The sequence below is a fragment of the Nyctereutes procyonoides genome, unplaced genomic scaffold, assembly GCF_905146905.1.
Source record: "Nyctereutes procyonoides isolate TBG_1078 unplaced genomic scaffold, NYPRO_anot_genome, whole genome shotgun sequence".
Lineage (NCBI taxonomy): Eukaryota > Metazoa > Chordata > Mammalia > Carnivora > Canidae > Nyctereutes > Nyctereutes procyonoides.
In genome coordinates this window covers 25,162,832-25,182,314 of record NW_026575049.1, presented here as the reverse complement: position 1 = coordinate 25,182,314, position 19,483 = coordinate 25,162,832, and the positions used below count along the sequence as shown (strand labels likewise).

The 19,483-nt window shown below is 42.3% G+C and overlaps 1 protein-coding gene across 2 annotated transcripts; it reads left to right on the top strand.

Annotated features, from left to right (window-relative positions):
* Positions 1-5,648: 5,648 nt before the first annotated feature.
* Positions 5,649-19,231, top strand: RBX1 (ring-box 1). Of its 2 annotated transcripts, XM_055328704.1 has the most exons (5): positions 5,689-5,813; positions 7,717-7,795; positions 12,890-12,960; positions 15,987-16,072; positions 19,044-19,231. In XM_055328704.1, exons 1-5 carry the CDS (start codon positions 5,736-5,738, stop codon positions 19,054-19,056), a joined length of 327 nt encoding a protein of 108 aa, XP_055184679.1. In that variant the 5' UTR covers positions 5,689-5,735; the 3' UTR covers positions 19,057-19,231. The 2 variants fall into 2 exon arrangements, with proteins under 2 accessions (XP_055184680.1, XP_055184679.1); XM_055328705.1 differs by lacking the exon at positions 12,890-12,960 and having other exon boundaries at positions 5,649-5,813.
* The last annotated feature ends 252 nt before the right edge of the window (positions 19,232-19,483 follow it).

The window sequence follows — 19,483 nt, the reverse complement described above, 5'->3', positions numbered from 1 at the left end:
TGTTTAGAGTTTAGTTTCTTGAATCTATAGGCTAATGTTTCTTGCCAAATAGAAGTATTCAGCCATTATTTCACCAATTAAGCCTGGACCTCTTTGTTCTCTTCTTCTTGAACTCTGAGGACACAAATGTTAAATCTTTTGTGATAGTCCCACAGGTCTCTGAAGCTCTGGAGTTTTTTGGTTTAGTTTGGTTTGGTTTTGGGGGTGGTGGTGTTTGTTTTGGTTTGGTTTTGGGTTTTTTTTGTTTGTGTTTGTTTTTTGGTTTTGATTTCAGACTATTATCTCTCTCTTTTTAAAATTAGGTCATTTCTATTGTTCTATCTTCCCACTCAGTACAGGTGCTGAATCAATAGCATTCATTGATAAAAGAAAGGAAAACAAACATTTTCCATATTCCCATTCTTCCTTAGATGCACCACAACTATTCACTCCACTATCTACCAAAATGTGTCTTGTCAATTAACCACTGGATTTATCACACTGATAAACACGTTAATAAATCCAATGGTTGGGACACCTGGGTGGCTCAGTGGTTAAGCACCTGCCTTTGGGTCAAGGCGTGATACTGGAGACCCGGGATCGAGTCCCATGTCGGGCTCCCTGCATGGAGCCTGCTTCTCCCTCTGCCTGTGCCTGTGCCTCTCTCTTTCTCTCTGTGTCTGTCATGAATAAATAAATAAAATCTTTTTTAAAAAATAAAAAATAAATAAAACTTCCATTTGGGTCTTTTATCTCTATTTTTTTGGTTAAGTCTATTTTCCCACTTGTTTCAAGCGTTTGTGTAACTGCTTGCTGAAAAGTGTTTATCATTGCTGGTTTTAAGTCTTTGTCAGATAATTCTAACAACCCTGTCATCTTGGTGCTGGCATCTATTGATAGTCTTTTCATTCACTTTGAGATTTTGCAGTTCTTGATAAGTTGAGTGATGTTTCAACTTATCTGAAACTGGACATCTTTATGAGACTCTGGATTTTATTTAAACCTTCTAGTTTAATTGGCTTTTTTTGACATCATGGCAGCAGGGGAGTATGGAGGTAAAAGTCCAGGTTCCCCACTTAGCTTCCATTAACACCCAATGGTGGGGGTAGGAGTTCCAGCTCCCTACATGGTCTCCACTGACACTGCAGTGGGGGCATCCTCATTATTGCTGATGGTGAAAGTCCTCACTCTCCACTAGACTCCATCACCACCCCATCAGGGAGAAGGGTTGCCTCATTACTGCTGAGTTGGAGTGGATGTCCAGACCTCAGTATGATCCCCTCTTACACAGCAGGGTTAAGAGAGCTCGTTATCAGCCAGAAGGGATCATAACTCTAATTCCTTAATTGGCCACAGTAGCATGGGTGTTGGGGCACCTGGTTAAAGACTTGCAAGCTGTACAGACTAGGCTCCCCATTCAGCTTTGCTGGCATGGGTGCAAGTGGCACCACATTTTTTCTGTGTTATTTCGAGTAGAATAGTTACCATCTGAAGTTTTCTGTTTGCTAAAGAAAGCAGCATATTGGGATCACTGGGTGGCTCAGCAGTTTAGCACCTGCCTTTGGCCCAGGGTGTGATCCTGGGGTCCCAGGATTGAGTCCCGCATCAAGCTCCCTGCATGGAGCCTGCTTCTCCCTCTGCCTGGGTCTCTGCCTCTCTCTCTCTCTCTCTTTCTCTCTCTCTCTCTGTCTCATGAATAAATAAATAAAATCTTTAAGAAAAAAAAGAAAGCAGCATCTTTTCTATTTATTTCTTCCCTTTTTTGTCTGCACTCTTTGGCATTTCTGGCTACCAGCTTCTTCAGCTCCAAGTCTGAGACATATGAAGTAAAAAAGAACACTCAGGAAACTCACTACCATGTCACTCCTCAAAACCTGAGGTCTCTAACTTATCTGCCTCTTCATCTCTCAGATTCTTTTTTTTTTTTTTAATATAACTTGTTCAGGGATTTCAGTGGTACTTAAAAGAGAAGGATAGGGAAAGGTATGTCTACTTCATCGAAGCCCTAACACTTTTTTTAAAAAAATTTAAAGTCATTAAATTTTCATTTAAGGAATTTTACATGATTCCTTCCACTGCTAATCACTGCAGTTCCTCCAAAATCAGAATCATAATCTTCAAAATAGCCCTTTAAAAAAGAACTTCTGTTCAATCCACAATTGTCACTGTTAGTACAGAGTTCTTTCAGTTGTGCTTCTTTGATCTCCATATGGATATGAACATACTTCAAAAATTCTCCACCTGTAATCTTTGGGATCCAGTTCCTGTACTTTTAGGCCATGTTCTAGCACTTTTTAAAAGTGCACATCTGACCATGTGAGTCACTGGTTAAAATCCTTCAAAGGCTTCCCATCACTAAAGGTAAATACCAGAACCCCCTTTGCCCATATGGGTCCATTGAACAACTCAGCATGACCTGGCCCCTACCAGTGGTAAATATTTAATAAATAAATTGGGGAGTGGAAAGCTCTGATATGCTGTGTTTGCCAATTTCCACGGTGTAAATACTACTATTATGGCCAATTCCAAACTACCAATATAACATTGTCAAATACAGAACTGAAAAGAGATGCAAACAATTGACCCTTGCTCATCATTGCAGACTTATTTATATCACTCTCTCTTTATATTCCAGCCATTCCAGACTTCTTTGTGGATGCTTTGTGCATTCTCCAGCTTTGAGTCCCTTCTGCACACTGTTCTACCTGGAATGCCATTTTCTTCCATATCACTCAGTGTGTGTGTGATGGAGCCAGCGTATATCAGCTTACAAGTGCTTACAAGAGCAATTTTCAGGAATTTTGCAATCTGGCTGTTCACACTACAAATCAGGGCTTTCTTGTTTGTTTGTTTGGTTGGTTGGTTGGTTGGTTTTTTTTAGAGCTGGTTTTTAAGCATTTACCAGCATCCTTCTGCATCTGCTGCTTTTTGTCCAGCTTATGCTTCAAACTCAAACCTTTTCCTCTAAGAAGACTTCCTCACTACCCACCCCACACAGACCCACTTTCTGTTTCACAGTACCCCAAACTTCCCTTTTCCTAAAATTCATTGGAATGATCAATAATTGACTTGCCTCTCTGCTAGTATACCATAAGAGCAATGATGAAAGGGGCCTTTTGCAAATATTTTTAAAATCAATTGCCTTTTTACCTAGATTAGCATGGGGTATTGACATAGCAGATTCTTTTTTTTTTTTAAGATTTTATTTATTTATTCATGAGAGACACAGAGAGAGAGGCAGAGACATAGGCAGAGGGAGAAGCAATCTCCCTCTGGGGAACCTGATGTGGGACTCGATCCCAGAACCCCAGGATCATAACTTGAGCTAAAGGCAGATGCTCAACCACTGAGCCACCTAGGCATTCCTGACACAGCAGGTTCTATAGATATTTTAGAAATATTTGAATGAGTGGATGGATGAGAGTAAAATTACAACTTATTACATTGTGAGCTGAATGAAATAATGAAGAAAGATGGGAATCTGTATGAAATCTACAAAAAGTTTTCTTAGGTTTATGCAGTAGATAGAGTCCAGGGTACTGAACGTCATGGCCAATCACCACGCCAAGGCAAATCTCCAAAGGAGAGATCAGTACATGAGGTTTTCATAGCTTAATGGAACAGCCCCTAAGCTCCCCACTGTAGCTCTATACAAAGCAATCAACTTGCCAAATGTTGCTGCTTCCTCTCCTGTATTCCTATAATCCCTTCCTCGCAAAGCTTAAAAACTTAAAAAAAATTTTTTTTGTCACTGTTAGTCCCTTCCCCTAGTTTAAACCCTCCAACACCTTCCCATAATATCTGTAGATCCCTACCTGATCTGGCCTCTGCCTGCCTGTCTGACACCTCTTACCACAATCTCCTTGCTCCATAAGCTTCAACTTTGTTCATTCAACACATGCTGAGCCCTGCCCTGTACAAGGCACTGTATTGTTACCAATAAACAAAACAACAACAACAAAATCCCCTCTTGGTGAGGACACACAAAAGACAATAAATCTGATAAATAATAAAAACCATGTTAGATTATGTGTACCATTTCCTAAAAATGAAGCCAATGCATTAAATGAATTAAAGATCATGCAGGATCTTTTAGGCCCTTGTAAGGACTTCAGCCGCAATGTCACTCCTCATAGAGACCTTACCTAATCACACACAATTCTCCCCTCAATTTCATGATATCTTTTTGTCTTCTTAATAGCACTTATTGATACCTGAGGATGGTTTTTTTTCCTCCCCAATGTATTTGCTTACTTGTGTATTATTTCTCTACCAGGAATATGTTCAGCACCGTGTCTCTCCAATTTATAACACGATCTCGTACATACTCAATGAATTTGTTTAATGAAGGTTAAATATACCCTTAATACATTAATTTACTATGGGTTTTTAATATCCCGTAGGGGCCTTTGGGAACACAATCAATTAGATGACAAGAATCTTAACATGGAATTATCACTCTAACAAAATTTGGGCTAAGGAAAACTTTGTAGGGTTCCTGTAACGTTTTAAGGTCTCACACAATTTTTCTCTTTCCAAGTCTGGTGTAAACCCTGGTGGTGTTTTCATGGATTTGTTGTTCCTGTTTATGACTAAGGCAAGGAAACAAATCGCAGTTCTTCCGGTTTGGCAGTGGAGTCCATACACTCCATTATGCTCCAATTTTCTTTCAAGAGAAAACACGAGATTCCAAATAAGCCAATACGAGATTTAGGAGTGATCTAGCCGAGTCATACCTCTGCAGGGTTAGAGAGCCACAAGGGGTTCCGGGTGCAGACATGAAGTACAGGTGTTTTGGCTGGGAACGACCAGTAAGAATCAATGGCCAAACGCCTCACACAAAGTCAAGTAGGACTGCAGTGTGCCCACGGCGCAAGGAGCGGGAAGAGGACGGAGATCAGGGAGAGGGGACCCCACAGTTAGGTGGCCAACTGAGGAACAGGAAAGGTGTGTTAGAGTATGTGAAACTGAAACCGTGCACCTTAACCAAAGGGCATTCTAACACGGATGGTGTTTGGGGCGGGCGGGCGGGCGGGCGGCGGCATCCCCGAGGCTCCAGGTGGGCAGGTTGAGGCAGGACGGGAGAATGCCTACGCGGCCGGGCCCTGGAGAGGACATTCGGGGGAGCTCCCGGCTCCCCGTCGAATCCCGAGCATTTCCCGAATCGGAATCAGGAACCTAACGGCGCCTGAGGCCGGCTTTCCCAGCGAGGCTGCACGTCGGGCCTGGCTCGGAAGCGAGCCGAGACCCGCGACACTGCGGGGTCTCCGGTTTCGGCTGCAGGAGGCGGGGCGCCCGCCCTGGCCGCTCCCCGGGCGGAACGCTGCGGAAGACCCGCCGGCGCTGGAGCGGTGCGGCAGCGGGGAAGGCGGGGCGGGGCCGGGGCGGCAGGTCGCGGCCGAGGCGGAGGAAGCAGCCGCCGCCCCAGCCGAGGGAGCGCGGCCGGGGGCTTCCCGCGGGAGGAGACTAGTCTTTCGAGCGTTTCCACCCGGTTCGAGCACGTCGGCTCAGCCCCGCCCGGCCCCGCCCCGGCCACCGCCTCTTCCCCAGCCGACGCGGGGGCCGGAGGCAGGAAGGAGAAGGGAGGGACCTGCGCCAGCGCCTTTAAGAGGCGTGGCCACGTGCTCCGCCCCCACCTGCCCCCCGCGCGCCAGTAAGGGGCGGGGTGCGGGAGGAGGTGCCGGGCCGGGAGGGGGAGCGAGGCGTGCGCTGGTGCGCAGGCGCAGTGGCCGGACGACGGACCGTGTGTTTCCAAAATGGCGGCAGCGATGGATGTGGATACCCCGAGCGGCACCAACAGCGGCGCGGGCAAGAAGCGCTTTGAAGTGAAAAAGGTTGGGTCTCGCCAGCGCCTTCCTCAGAGAAGCTAGAGAGGCGCGGATCTGGCTGGCAGGCCCGAGGATGACCGAGGCGCGGAGGAAAGGGCTTCATTTCAGGGCGTTCCTGGGACCGGGTACCAGGAAAGGAAGCTGGGGGGCGGGTCTTAGAGTTGATCGGCGTGACTGGGGCCCACTACTAATGGCAGTATTGGTTTCACTAGGAGTCTGAGGGGCCAATCACAGAGGCGCTTGTTGAGATGCGCGGGGTTGAGACTTGGCTGAGGGAGCCAAGCGCCTGAGCTGTCACTGGAGTGGTGGAGGGGTGGGGAGGGGTGGGGAGGAGTGGGTGGGGTGGATGGAAGGGGGAGTCGGAGCGCTGCGGTGGGTGGAGGATGGGGGCAGTGCGGCGAAAGCCAGGACCTGAGTTCCTACTGCGGTGGAGGCCTTTGAGGAGCTCGGCTGGTGATCTCCTTGCCCCGCCCCTTCCCGAAGCTCGGGGTCCCTCTGACTCTGAGGGACCCCAGCCTGGTCCTCGCCTCCTCGAGGCCTCCCTCAGCCCTCTCTCTAGTCCTCGCCCCCGCCGAGTTAAAGTGTCTCCAGTGTAACAACTCTTGGCTCTTCTGAGAGGTCTGTTGGTTTGTCACACAGCCTCCACAGTCCTGTACTCGTTTGCAGAATCCTGTCCAAAAAGAAAAAGGGGGAAAAAAAAAGAGCATGGTGGAATTTGTTAAAAAGAAAATGCGAGCCCAAACCTTGTGTCATTTAGGAAGAGTTGAGTACTAGTGGCGAACGACCTGGTGACTGGGAAAGCAAAAATGTGGAACGTGTCTTTTTGCATGAACTGCTTTATAGTGGTTTGCCAACAGTTTGGGAGAAAAAGTGCCGATTCTCACATGATATAAAATAAATCTGTTCAAAATGAAGACTCAAATAGGGGAAATGTTATTCCTGGAACATCTGGCTAAACACTGACAATATTCCCCCCTCCTAGTGCTTTTTTGGTGTTTCATTGTGGGCACTGCATGCTCAGTTACAGCCAGCAGCCATATTGAAGAATAGAAATAGGGTTTTGTTGGGTTTTTTTTTCCCCCCCGTTCAAGTTGAAGCTGTCGGAAAGTGCTAAAGAAGTTTAACTAGACAGGGAATTGCTTTCGAAAGAGATGAAGGTTTTGGAAGTGGCACCAAATTGGTGGATGAAAAGGGAGTTTGGGGATATTTATAATTGCAGAAGCCACAAAGGTTGAATTACTTAAATACCGCTTTTAGATGAACTCTTAAGTGGAATTATCTGAACTAAACAGGAGCCTGAGCTTGTAAAAGTTTAGAACACCAGTTTATTTGATGGAAGGAACTAACCAAAATTTTAGTGAATTCTAGAATTTGTTGTGAAATAATCTTGTGAGATTTAAGTGATGACCTTGCTCTGTACTGACACTGGATAGTTATCCAGCTTATCCCACGATTACCCATTTTATGATCCAATCATCATCTTAGTTCATTCTGTTCCCAGCTTTCACCTCCCCACTCATACCTTCAAAGCTGCCTTGAAGAGCATATATTTACCTTTGCAGAAATTCAAATTTGTGCTTATTAAGCCTAAAACAGGCTCTCAAAAATTATTCCCGGTTTTCTTACATTGATACAGTTGACTAAATTATTGTAAGCTGTAGGAGAAAATAAAGAGGATTCATTAATTTATGTTCATATACTCAGCCTTTTGGAAAATGGGTGAGCACACTTGTAGTCTGCTGTTGCCCTCTATAAAATGAATAAGAGTAAGGTAATATCCCCAAGCTCCTGTGTCTGGTGGTCCTTGTGGCCAAAGAGATGATAACTGTAGCTGCAGCATGAAATCCTAGAGTTTGTGTACGCCTGTGTTACAAGGAGAGTGCATTGTTCCCCCTTTTTCTCTTTGCAGTGGAATGCAGTAGCTCTCTGGGCCTGGGATATTGTGGTTGATAACTGTGCCATCTGCAGGAACCACATTATGGATCTTTGTAAGTAACTGGAGGTGGATGGGAGGAAGTTGAGAAGGTTACAGAGATTGTGGCTATTCTGATGTGACCAAATTTCTTCCCAAGGAGATATAAAGCATAGTCAGAACACTTGGTGTCTTCTGCCTCGAGTCCGTTGGTATGTTTGAAATAGAGTAGATTTAATGATATCCTGGAGACATACTCATCTCTCAGAATAAATCTACTCAGTCTAAAGATGGCAAGCACACATTTAGAATGAGTTGTGGACACAGAGGCACTGTTGATTATTCCTCTATATTTTCCCATCTCATACCCAGACTCAAAGGCAAAAATAGTGAAAGGAAAAAAAAAAATAAACTTTGAGCTAAAATATTCTACCAAAGCTAGTTTTTGCTTGGCAAGATTTATAAAGAAAAGAAGCCAAAGAAGTAAGGAATTTCAGTGTTAGCCCCAAAGTTAAGAGGACATCGGTGCCAGCATCTAAATAGACAACTAATTGCAGTAAAGAAGTTTCATTTACATCTACAGATTCCATCCCATATAGTAGCCAGTATATGGTGGGTTTGATTATAGCCATCCGTGGACTCCGTGTCCTTATAGTAATAGGGGCAAGTATGTTGATCACACCAGGAACAGCTGAGGTTACTTTTTCTTCCAGGTACTGAAATGGTTTGTTACAGAGATCAGATATGAGATGAAGAAATTTCAGCTTTGTAGAGTTGCATTTACAGGCACTTACTTTGAAAATTACTCACCTGCCTCTCCAGCTTCATCTTGCACCACTCTCCTGCTCACTCTGGTAGTTTCTTTGGCTTTCTTTCCATTCTCAAAGTGTCCATGCTCTTTTTTAGAGCCTTTAATATGCCCTGTTCCCTTTGCCTGGAATATTCCCCTTCTCCCCACTACCCTTGCCTGACCCACTACTGTCCAATCTAAATATGAGCCACAAATGCAAGTACATACATAATTTAAATTTTTCTGGTACCCACATTAAAATAAAAAGAAACAGATGATTTCTATTTTATTTATCCTACTATATCCAAGAAAATTTCATTTCAACATGTAAATATTTTAAAGTGAACTATTTTACATTCTGTTTTTGGTCCTATTTGAAGTGTACTTACACTTAAAGTGCATCTCAGTTCAGACTAGCCACATTTCAAGTGCTCACAGCTACATGTGGCTAGTGGTTACTTTATTGGACGATGTGGAACTAATCCATAGTTGATCTTTAGATCTCACCTTGAACTAGCTCGAGACGTGTTCCCTGACCATACTTAAATACACACAGACTATGATGATTCCATTAAATATTCCCAAGACCTCCTATACTTTCCTTGGTAGTATTTAATTTAGTTGGTTCTCAATCATATCTATGTTTTTAACTGCTCTACTCCCAGCATAGTGTCTAGTACATAATAGGTTCTCACTAAATACTTGCTCAATGAATAATTAAAATACAAAATAGAGGAATAGTCTGTGATCATTGCAACTTGGAAAGCCCCAATCAAATATCATGTGTTGGTAGTTTATTGCCCTTTGTGTCTTTGAGTTTTGACCCTGTTTACCTTTTCACACAACAGTCAAAGCAGACAGCAGCTACCATGATGTTTAATATAGATAGAAGAAACCCATCACAGAAAAACACATGCACAGTTTTAAATGTGTTTGGGTGGGGTCTTTGATTACATGCTTGCCAATTTTGTTGCTTTACATTTTCGTAAAGAGTTGTGCCCAAAGCAAATTTTATTTTCTTGGTCTCTCTTCTGTAAATAGTTAATGATTTCAAATAACCCTGTTTGGGTTTTTTTCCTACTTCTATATTTAAGTTATTTTGTGTCTCTCTGGATGCAAGAGAATGTGCTTTTTGGGAGGAGCACCACAGATAAAGGCTATTGATACTCTGTCTTAGAGTTGAACTCTTGAGAGATCAATGTAGGTCTTCAGTTAGACTCCTATCTGTTTTATCATGTATTTTAAATGTTAGATGAAGTAGAATAATTGAACTCCTTTTTTTTTTTTTAAAGTAGGCCCCAACGTAGGGCTTGAACTCACAACCCTGAGCCTAAGGGTCTGATACTCAGCTGACTGAGCCAGCCAGACACCCCAGAATATTGAACTTTTACAACAAGAAATTATAAAACCATTTTCAAGTCATTCATTTATTTAGTTTTAATTGATAAAACAGTTTATTATTATTTTTATTATTTCTTAAGGTTTTATTTTAATTCCAGTTAACATACACCATAATATTAGTTTCAGGTGTACAATATAGTGACTCAACGTTTCCATATATCACCCGGTGCTCATCATGACAAGTGTACTCCTTAATCTCCATCACCTATTTACCCCATCCCCCTACCCACCACCCCTCTGGTAGCCATCAGATTGTTCTCTATAATTAAGAGTCTGTTTTTTATAATTAAGAGTCCTGTCTTTTATTCATGCAATGAATACTCAAATCCTGGGCATTTTGCTAGGCACCAGGATAAAACAATGACTGAGATCAAGTTTTTACTAAGAAACATACCCTTTTGTTTATTACAGACACTAAAGAGAAGTCTGGTTGCCACAACTGGGTTTGTCTTCTTTTAAAAAAATAAATGGATTCTGATTCTTGTAAAAAGACTTTTTGTTAAAGCTGAAAATAAGAATCTTGATTTAGCAAAGGCCATTTTCTAATGAATTCTGGCCTGGCATTAAGTGAATAATTATATACATAGCTATAAATAAATAAGAGTGATTATGGTTGTGCCCAATTGAGAATGTTTGGTCTGAAGACTTCCTGTTTTGAGTCAAAATTGATACTACATGCCCTAGTCTAGCTTTGTATTTATTGTACATTGCCCCATTTCTTTGTTGTTGTAAAGAGTTGCTGAAATGCACAATTCTTCTAGGTTTTCTCCATTACCTCAGATAATCTTGTTCCAAATGAAAAGGGCATCCAGAAGGGCTTAGGCCCAGTCTTTGCCCGTGAGAAATTAGCCTCTTCCTAAACCATAGGTCCATATCCCTCTTTTAAAGTGAAATCTGGGCAGCCCGGGTGGCTCAGTGGTTTAGTGCCGCTGTCAGCCAGGGCCTGATCCTGGAGACCCGGGATCGAGTCCCACATCGGGCTCCCTGCATGGAGCCTTCTTCTGCCTCTGCCTGTGTCTCTGCCCGTCTCTGTGTGTGTGTGTGTCTCTCTCATGAATAAATAAATAAATAAAATCTTTAAAAAAAAAGTGAAATCTGTCCGTTTCTGAGATGAAGCCATTGCTTCCTTGGCAGTCCTTTGGTGGTAACGCTCTTGTATTGAAATGTGAAAGTCCCCAAGCTTTATGTATCACATGCATTAAGCCTCTGCCTTTGCAGGGATATGACAGGAACCCATCATGTGCTATTTGTTTTGGCTGCTCTGGGTTGACAGTGAACAGTTACTTTTCCTGTTTAAATGAAGGACTCAACTCCTGTACTCACTCTGCACCAACAGCTCAAGAATGTTTTCTATTTGAAAACATTTTACACTCCTATTTAATCATTTTCCATGCCATTTCCTTTCTTATGTGGCATTCTAGATTGCAGTCCTATCCCTTCTATATATTTTTGTTCTTTGTTAGGAATTATCAGGTAAAAAATACATATGTATTTGGTCCCCATTCACTCTGTAGAAGTGGTTCTGTTTGCTTATTCAACTACCTAGAGCCTGCTTTGCACTTGGCATAAAAAGACAGAGTCCCTTAAAAATACCTTGACCTAGACAAATTTATGTACTTTGAAATAGTTGTTATTTATTTCAATAATTATGCCTCTTATTTAGCTAATGTCATAATACCCTGGCCTCATCTGAGAGGCTCCAACCTGAAGGACATCAGATTTTATATTCTCTACTTTTTGGTCATAGCCCCAGTAAATACTTGAATATACTCCATAGACCCTTCTCTGCTCCTATCAGAAGGAAAACCTAGTTACTCTCTTTGTAGTGTGAATCTGGTAGCAAAAGGAAGTCCTGTGATTTCAGATCTTTGGCTTTCATGTTTTTAAGGCGAGGAAAAAAAAATTCTTATGGCATATCTCTTCCCCAAAGATCAAATAGACCCATTCAAGTCTCAGTATTATTTGCATACTGTTTTACTGTTTCCCACCTGTGAAAGTTTGAGGTAACTGTCTCCTATTAAATAGTCTTTCCCAAAACTTCTTACTCTTCAAATGGGAAACTCCATTTAGTTACCACCTTCAGAGAAAGCAAATTAGACATTATTAATTCCTGTTCCTTGAATATTTATCCCCAGTAGAGCTTTACTCATCAGTTCTTGATCTCAGTCAGATTTGTATTCTATTTAAATTCCCTTCTCCTCCACCTCTGTGCAATTGATATTTGGATATATTTGCCATAATGTACTCTGTTCACCAGACAGAATCTGGTGAACAGAGATGGTAAGCATCTCTGTTCAACCCTTACTACCTCAGGGATGATAGTAAGCATCACCACGTGGTGGGCCCCAAATATCTAACCCATTGGCCTAACAGATTGGCTTTATTTGACAGTGTATTAAAGATGTTTGTGTTTTGGTGCTTTCACACAGAGCATACACTACAGGTTGCCCCAGGCCTCGTCACACTCTTATTTCGCTTCTGTCGCGGTTCACACATACCTGCCTGACCCCTTTAGGGACACTGGAGCTTGTTACCCAGCTAGGCCATCAATGATGTCAGGGCCTAAGAGGCAGCCTTTGCCAAGAACAGGGAAAAGATGCCAGGTCTCACAACAGTAAGAGTTACAAGGTAGCTTTTAGAATGTTCTAAATTGACCAAGCTAGGAGAAATCACTTTCATTTGGACAGGTCAGGTGATCTTCAGAACAAAATGTGCCATTTCCTTCATCATTCTGTGAACATGGATAGGAAATCATTGCAAAGCAAACTGTTCAGTCACATATCTACCTTCTGTGTTTCACCTCTTCTTAACTCATTAAAAAACAATTATGACTAATTAACCACTTGAGATTTTGTTCAAGTTTGTACCACCCTCACCCCTGCCTCCGCCCAAATCCTGTCCTTGTGTGGGTAGGGCTGCCAGAGATTGAAAGGTCACTGCTTCTGAGGTCCAGTAATCTTGTTGCTCTTGTTCCCACAGGCATAGAATGTCAAGCTAACCAGGCGTCTGCTACTTCTGAAGAGTGCACTGTTGCTTGGGGAGTCTGTAACGTAAGGAAACATCTCTCCCTATCAGCATGGCTTGTAAACATATTACCACTTTTCCTGCTTTGCCAGTCTTGAAAATAACTAGGAAAAAAAATGACTAGCCTAGCTTTCTCCCAGAAGGTATACAAATAGTAAAAAAGATTTGAAATCTTTGTACTATTCGCCTGTTTCAGGTTAAAAATTACTGGTTATTGCAGGGGTACCATTTTGTCTTAATTATAAAATGGACCCACTTTTGCTAGCAACACTTTGGGGATTCATCTTTGGGAATTGCCTGCAAAGACTGTGGCAGTCTTTGGAATATTCTCCCGTTGGTGGACATCTTTACCTTTTTAACAGATCTGTTTTTAGGGCTATATGCCTTGTGGAACTAACTTTGGCAAATAAATTGAGTGTTCAAGGGCCGGTGCAGGTGTGTTTTAAAGTGTGGCAAGTGTACTAAGTTAGGATTTTTTTTTTTTTTAACATGGCTCATGCCAGAAATGTTTTGTACAGCATCATTGGACTGAATGCACAGCTTTCCACGGTGTGACAGCTGTGAAGGATAAGAACATCAAATGTGTTATTTCTAGCATGTGTTAAAAATTCATCTGTATAGCCATGTAGTAACAGTCACATGAGCTAAAATTGTCCTGTCCTCCTGTGCCAAGGGGAAAGAGGACCCACAGCTCCCAGCATGCCACAGGCCTAAGAGATTCTGGAGTCAGACTACCATTCCCTGTCTTTGACTTACTTTCTCTAGTGACTTCAGACAAAGTATTGGACATCCCTAAGCCTGGGCTTTCTCATGCACAGAGTTAAAATCAGGATGAAATTATTTCATCCTGCCACATAGTAGACCTAAGTTTCTGTTAAATACATGTAAATAAATTCAGCTCTGGGGTGGTGGTGGTGGTTACTGAGCAGATAGTCCCTATCAGTACTTTGCCCCAGCAGGCTGAGCCTCTGCCCTGCCCAAGCCTGCGGTGCACCTTCTAAATCTGCCAGGGCCCGTTGCAGTTTCACAGTAACCTGTATTGGCCAAGGGATGGCTTTTGTTGTCTGTGGGTATAAAGAAATAAAATTTATCGGGCTCTTTGCTATGCCTGACATTCAGACATATAACAACAGCCATGTCATTTTTTGGTGGAAGGAAAAAGAAGTGAACTTTACCTTAACTTTGGTTAAGGAGAGACTAGCTCAGACAGCCCGTCATAAAGAAGAGCAGGCACGGTGTCGCAAAAAACCTTGGACCAGTGCTGGCTTCCAGTCCTGGGTCTTCTAACCGCCTCCATGAATTGGGCAAGTCACTTGATTTGTCTGAGTTTCAGTTTCCCATCCGCAACATGAAGGTAATACCTGTCACGGTGGCTCGCCAGGGTTGCTGTGAGACTCCATCTAGCTAATATATGTTAGCATCTTATGTAAACTCTAAGGCACTAGTCAGTGTACTTTGAGACTGCTAACTATACCCATCAACATAACTTAGGTTATTAACAGGAAGAAAGTTGGGACCAGGGTGGTTCAGTGATGCTGACACATCTGCTCTGCAGCCTTATTTGCAGCCCCTCTTGCCCTCCATCTTCTGAGATAGATGTAGGATAGAAGGACCCCAAACTGCTGCAAGGTGCCTAAGGGGTGGGAGGAGGTGGAGAAAGGCATCTAAATACCCTTGGGTGAGCCTGTCCCTACAACCTGGAGATTGAAAAAAATGCCTCAGCTTTCTGCTTTTTAGAAGTTTTGTTTTTTCTCTTTTACACAGTGAGTTGTATGAAAGTCAATGAGTTGTATGACAGGGATCTTCTAAAGCTCTCACTCTGGGAGAATGTTTGTCCTGTTGAATATCCATAGTGTACTGGCTGTGGATTCCACTCTTAATTACTGAATTCTGTTTTTGTCTATGAAAAGACAATGCCCATGAAGATGATCCACTGAAGTTGAAGTTCCATGCTTGTTTTGGTAGGGCATGCTGACCAGATTTCAAGGCTGTTATTAAATGTTATTAAATCAAGCTTGCAAAAGCTTTCATTTGGGGGGGGGGTGAGCATTTTTCCCTTTTCCCCTGCCTGAGCCAGCCCATCACTGATAAGATGAGGGGGAACACTTGCTGCTGCTGTCTTAATACCCTGCTCCAGTGAGCAGAGGGAGGAGAATAAATGTCCATTGCGGAGGTATTGTGATTAGCATCTGCGTGTCATTCACTCACACTGGAAAAATTCATATAGATTTTCCTTTTGCTCAGATCTGAAAGCCGCCTCCTAGCTCCCTGTCAGTTACCAGCTTTCTTGGTACTCAGGCCATTTTATCTCTTGCCTTTATCATGAAATAAGTCATTTGATGATCTTTGCAGTTGCTTATGTGCAGTTTGTCCATCATTATGCTTCCTTTCACCCTAATTTTTTACCTCATTCCTTTTTAAGTGCCTCACCACTTACCAAGTACTGAGCTGTTTTAATATCAATACATCCTTGAATGAATCTGGAAGTAAGGTCTTTTGAACAGAGTTGAGCTGGGTGTGCAGAGATTGGGGAAGTGCCCGTCTCAGCTCTGGGTAGGTGGCAGTGGCAGCGTGCACTGCTGCAGGCTGAGCAGAAGTCTGCTGCTCTCAGGGTTACCGGTGGGGGGAGGGGCTGTTGGGGACCAAGAATGGGGAAGTTTGAAATCTGCCTGTGATCAAGGGCCTCCTGGCATGTGTCCGAAGAAAGTACAGGAAAGTAGAAGCCTCCCCTCCCAGACCAAATAGGACCAGGAAAGCCACATTCCATCTTCCCTTAAGGAAAGCGGAACAAGCATACTGCTATAACATAGACGATGCTTCCTAAATAATGTCTTTTAGTAGTTAGGACATTTCTCACAGATGTTTCAGTGGAAATATCCTGTACCTAACCAAGGCGTAAGAGGTTGTTGACCTTTTGCCTCTCATTATTTGTTGTCTCCTGTTGATTGCTGGCCCCCTATGTGTCACTGCTCCGCTGCCCTGGAGACATATTATCAGTAGATGGCTATGCCTGCACAGAATGATTTTTAATAAAATGTATCTTTTCTTCCAGCATGCTTTTCACTTCCACTGCATCTCTCGCTGGCTCAAAACACGGCAGGTGTGTCCGTTGGACAACAGAGAGTGGGAATTCCAAAAGTAGGTGTCTCTGGCTGTTTTGATGTTGTAAGACTGGGCTCTGTGGTCCTTGCCATCCTTTGAGTCACCTCAAGCAGGAGGGTGCATAGTCTTAGAAGACAGAGACGGGGAACATAGCTTGTTTTACAGACTAACTTTTGGTTGGTTAAACAAAGACTTGTCTATGAGGAAAAGGCACAAAGGTTTGGCCAACCTGAAGTTTGCAGCCTAGAGTTTCCCAACTCCCAGGGTCTGTGAAAGTAAAAACATGAGAATCTGCAAACTATTATATATTTCCGGAATCAGATCCATAGTAAGGCTCCAGTAACTAACCAGTGTCTTTGCTTTTGGCTAGAAATCCATCCACCTATCCTGCTTCATTTGTTTATCTCATGCTGACTAATTCTGATACGGTATTTATGGCTATCTCAACTAAATTATAGTTATATAAATAAAACATGACATGGTAAATTTTTTAAAATTCAAGTAGTTAAGAGGGCATACCAGAAAACATTAGCTTCCCACCTTAGTCTCCTAATCTCATTCCCAGAAGTGACCATCAGCTTCATAGTATCTCTTATCTCCATTGGTCTGCTGACATGTATATGGGTGGATATACATATATAATTTTATTTTTTTTTACTTTTTTTAATTTATTTATTTATGATAGTCACAGAAAGAGAGAGAGAGAGAGAGAGGCAGAGACATAGGCAGAGGGAGAAGCAGGCTCCATGCACCGGGAACCCGATATGGGATTCGATCCCGGGTCTCCAGGATCGCGCCCTGAGCCAAAGGCAGGCGCCAAACCACTGCGCCACCCAGGGATCCCATACATATATAATTTTAACATAAATATGAGCATCCTGCATAGTAATGCACCTTGCTTTTTAATTTCATACATTTTGGAGTTTTTCCAGATCCTTATATATCCAACTACCTCCTTTCTGATGGTTGCAGAGTATTTTTTTATGTTGATGTACCATAGTTTATTTAATCGGTCCCCACTGACAGACATTTGGGTTTCAGATTTCTCACTTAAAAATAGTGTGTAGGGATGACCATCCTTATACATGAATCTTTACGAATATGTACAAGTATATATGTAGCAGTAGTTCCTAAAAGAATTTCTGAGTAGGGAGTATGTACATTTTTATTTTTGATAAAGTCAGATTTTCCTTTCCCAAGAATATGTACTAATTTACATTTGCGTTAAACAATACAGCAGAATGCCCCTTTCTCCATTTCATGCCGAGGCTCCATAATCACACTTTTCCATCTTAGCTGTTCCAGTGGTTGAAAACTAGTATTCAGTTGCTTTTGTGGAACTTTGAGTGAGATTGGGCCACTTTTCATACGGTTTTATGCCTGTTTTTCTGTGAAATGCCCTTTTTTGTTGCTGTTGAATTATTGATTGTTTGCTTTATCAAATTTCTTATGAGAAGGAGGATTTTTATTTAATATGAGTTTTGATTAGTAGGATATAATTAGGTTTAAAAAAATGGGGTTCTTTAGTTTGTGAAATGTTTAGAAATCCCTTATTGGTACAGTTATTTTGCTTTTATGCTTAGTTATTTATTTTGGTAAAGAATTTTGAAAGTCTTACAGAATGCATGTCCATTTTTTAAGAAATCTGCCAAAGACTGTGTTTAACTCATACCATTGTGCCTCATTCAGCAAAGTGTATGCTAATGTGTAAGATATGAAAACGTATGGGACAGTCTTTCCCCATCCATGGGAGCTTGCATTCTGAGTAGAATCATGAAGTCACACCTATCAAGGCAAAAGCATTGTTCTTCATTCTCAAGAGAGGCCTTTGTAATTGGCTCTTCCCTGGAACAGGCTCCAGGTTCTGTTTTTGGACCAAAACTGTCCCATGTTGCCCATTAAATCTTCCCAGGACTGAGCCTGGGAAATGGGGGAATACGAAGAATTGCTCATGTTGGGCATGGTGGGACACCACCACTTTATCCAGCCAGTGGCCTTGTCAGGCATTGCTTAACAGTGTGTTGGGATAACAGATTCCTAAGGAACAAATGATGGCATTCTTTAATCTGATGGACAACTATGGGTTGCTCTCCAGTCTACTGATAAACACTGGAGCTCTGCCCTGTGTGGAATTTGGCACAACTTTTTTCTAGACAATATTCAAATGGATTTCTTATGAGAAGTGCTTAAAGCACCTAGTAGTCCTTCAGACTAATTGAAGCCATGACCCAGAGTTCGAGTGCCCTGGTTTCCACCCATTGTTATATGTATCATATTATATGTTATACTTTGTGATAAGTATTTTAATCAGAGACTATCCATAAAGAACCGGACAAAAGATAGTAAGATAATAATGGAGGATTTTTGTTCAAGAGATCCATTCATATGTGGAAGAAATTTCCCAGCCTTAATTGTTTTTATAATCTTGCTAGAGCCAAATTTTGGCTTTTGGGGAAATCAGAAACCACCTGGAATCCATACTTCATTTCTCTACAGTTCTCTTTGTAGAATGCTGAATGTAATCAGGGCAGAAATTGGACCTGCTGATAGATTTTGAAATGGAGATCTGTTCAATGACTCTTTTCCATATTTGAGTAGCAGAATTGAAGTGAAAATAGGCTGCAGTGGGAAGCAGAGGCCGAGTGCTTAAAGGGTGTCTAAGCCACTGACCCGAGCCAACAGAGCGGCTTCCCCTCAGCTACCAATTCTGACTTTTCCCTCTCGCCTCCCTAATACTGCCCAACATCTGTCTGGTAACTGGAAGGAGGGTCAGGTGGGTATAGTTGAGTCCCATGGAGGGACTGTCACTAAGAGGGGGTGGTAGGTAAAGTGTTATGAAGGATTAAATAAAAGGGGCAGAGACTAGTGTCAGCCCAATCTTGGAGCATGCTTGTGCTCACTTCTGTCTTTTAAAAGTTTTCATTACATTTGCTCATATGTTTTAGCAGGTTTTGTAGTCTCAAGCAGGACATTACTAAGGAATAAATAAAAATACTTTGTCTTTCAGGTATGGGCACTAGAAAGAATTCTTCCATCAAGCTCAACTGTTCTGTTATTCATTTAATGACTTGCCCTCCTGTTACTTAATTATAAATTAGATAGAACTGTGTCTTTTCTGCTTTGTCTTTTCAGTTTGCTATTCCTGCAGCCATATTGTATTCTGTGTCAAATAAAATCCAGTTGGATTCTAGAACAGATGCTGTCTCTTGTGTATGTGAAAAAGTGAACATAAATAAAGGGTCCCCTCTTCCTGTGTTGGAAGGCTTCCTTTTGAAAGTGAAATGTTTGTTCATTAGAGCAGAGTTGTCCTGTGAGCACATCGCCTGGTCACGAGGAATCCTGGTCCACAGCCTGGTCCCTGATGGCAGTCTTGGGCAAGTCATCTCTCTGCTCGACTCTCCCCTCTAGAACGGCTCCTAAGAAACTAAATGGCATCATATGTGCACA